This window comes from Protopterus annectens, chromosome 5.part0 (assembly GCF_019279795.1).
Source record: "Protopterus annectens isolate FY-2018-M chromosome 5.part0, PAN1.0, whole genome shotgun sequence".
In the NCBI taxonomy this organism is placed as follows: Eukaryota; Metazoa; Chordata; order Ceratodontiformes; family Protopteridae; genus Protopterus; species Protopterus annectens.
The window spans coordinates 830,417,486-830,419,327 of NC_056735.1; the positions used below are offsets into that span (position 1 = coordinate 830,417,486).

The following is a 1,842-nucleotide window of genomic DNA, read 5'->3' on the forward strand; positions in this document are numbered from 1 at the left end:
TTCAGCTCATGTATCTTTCTGTCACAGTTACAAATAAACAGACAAAATTCTGCTTTTATGAAAAATAATTAGTTAATAACTCACATTTGAATTAGTGGTGTAATTGTGAATTAATGCTACCATTCTATTTTTCCAATTATTTATCTTGACTTTAGGATATAAGAAGACAAAAGTATTATTCTGTGCCATTGATCTCTATTTCTAGTATGCACCAATCATATCCTGTGTACACTTATGTTTACTTCCCTTTGCATTTTGTACTGACATACTTTATTTATTTACTTTTTTAGTGTACAGAACTTTGAATATTGTGAAAACCTTTCTTGTGCTTGGCCATGTGTTCAACAAATCAGAGCAACAATCAAGACTTTGACTTCCTCTTGATAGGTTTTCCTGATCTTCAAGATACACAAAAATGGCTCTCTGTCCCATTCTTTATTGTGTTTCTTGTTTCATTATTTGGCAATATAACAATTGTTCTGATTATAGCGAGTGAACAAAGCCTCAGGGAACCAATGTATTATTTGATTTCCATGCTGCTAGCTGTAGATTTCATTGCAGGTGTTGCTCTGCTTCCCCTACTTTTAGCAATACTGTGGTTTGGTTCTTTGACTATACATTATAATGCTTGTTTTGTGCAGATGTTTGTGACTTCTTTTACTGGGGTCATGGAATCAAATGTGTTAGTATTAATGGCTTATGATAGGTATATCGCAGTATGTAATCCTTTGAAGTACTCAGATATAGTAACAAAAGCATTTGTTGTTAAAGGAATCTTTCTTAGTACTCTTAGAAGTCTTTGTGCTGTGCTTCCTGCACAGATTTTTGCTAGCATGTTACCATTCTTTGGTAATGTTACTATTAATAATGCTTATTGTGAGTATTTTGCTGTAGTAAATGCAACATGCAATAATACGTCTATAAGCAATCTTTTCAGCTACCTTGTAATTTTTCTGATAGGAGTACCAGATGCAGCTCTGATTGCATTATCATATTGTATGATTTTAGACGCAGTATTAAAACTAAAATCAATGGAAGCTCGTAAAAAGGCATTTAGTACATGCAGTTCCCATGCACTTGTGATTATAATTTTGTATTTGTCAGCAACTCTGTCAACATTAGCTTCTCTCTTTGAAAACAAGTTTGCCGCATATGTTCATGTCATGCTTTCAGTTCTCTATGTTGTTACACCACCTGTTTTAAACCCTATCATATATGGTATAAAGTCTAAGCATATACGTCAAGCCTTACTAAAATACATACAAAAGATTTTTGACATGTAATAAAGCAAATTATTGGTAATTAAAAACAATAGGTGTATAAGAAATGCAAATGTTCTGTCACATAGATTTTGCATTCTACACATTTTGATTTATAAACTACAGATTTTCTCAGTAGTCATTTTTAATATTTGTTTGTAGACAATGACCACATTCTGAAAGCTTCATTAAAATCTGGCATTTTTCATTTGATGGCATATGCTCTTTTATGCATGCTAGCATACTTGCCTCACATCCCATAATATGATGGAAGGTAATGTAAAGAACCGATAAATAATGCTAATTGTGGTTGCCTGTGTTTTGTTTCATTCATTCTCAGAAATTATATAAAACTGTCTCTTATTGGATTCAGAGACTGCAGATAAAATCATGGCGGAGTTATAAAACTTCAGACCAGCTACAACTACTGATAAGGAAAATGTCAGAAAACAACAACCTATGCACTATTCAATATTAACAATATTTATTTATTTTAGAGGCAGATGTCATTCATCCATCCATTTAAGGGTAACCATCTTTATCCTTTACAACATTATGGTGATGATGGACCATATCCCTGGAA

The 1,842-nt window shown here is 32.6% G+C and overlaps 1 protein-coding gene across 1 annotated transcript; it reads left to right on the forward strand.

Moving 5' to 3' along the window:
* The first annotated feature begins 335 nt into the window (after nt 1-335).
* LOC122802227 (olfactory receptor 52E8-like) lies at nt 336-1,283 on the forward strand. The gene has a single exon (XM_044071887.1). It carries the CDS (start codon nt 336-338, stop codon nt 1,281-1,283), a length of 948 nt encoding a protein of 315 aa, XP_043927822.1.
* The last annotated feature ends 559 nt before the right edge of the window (nt 1,284-1,842 follow it).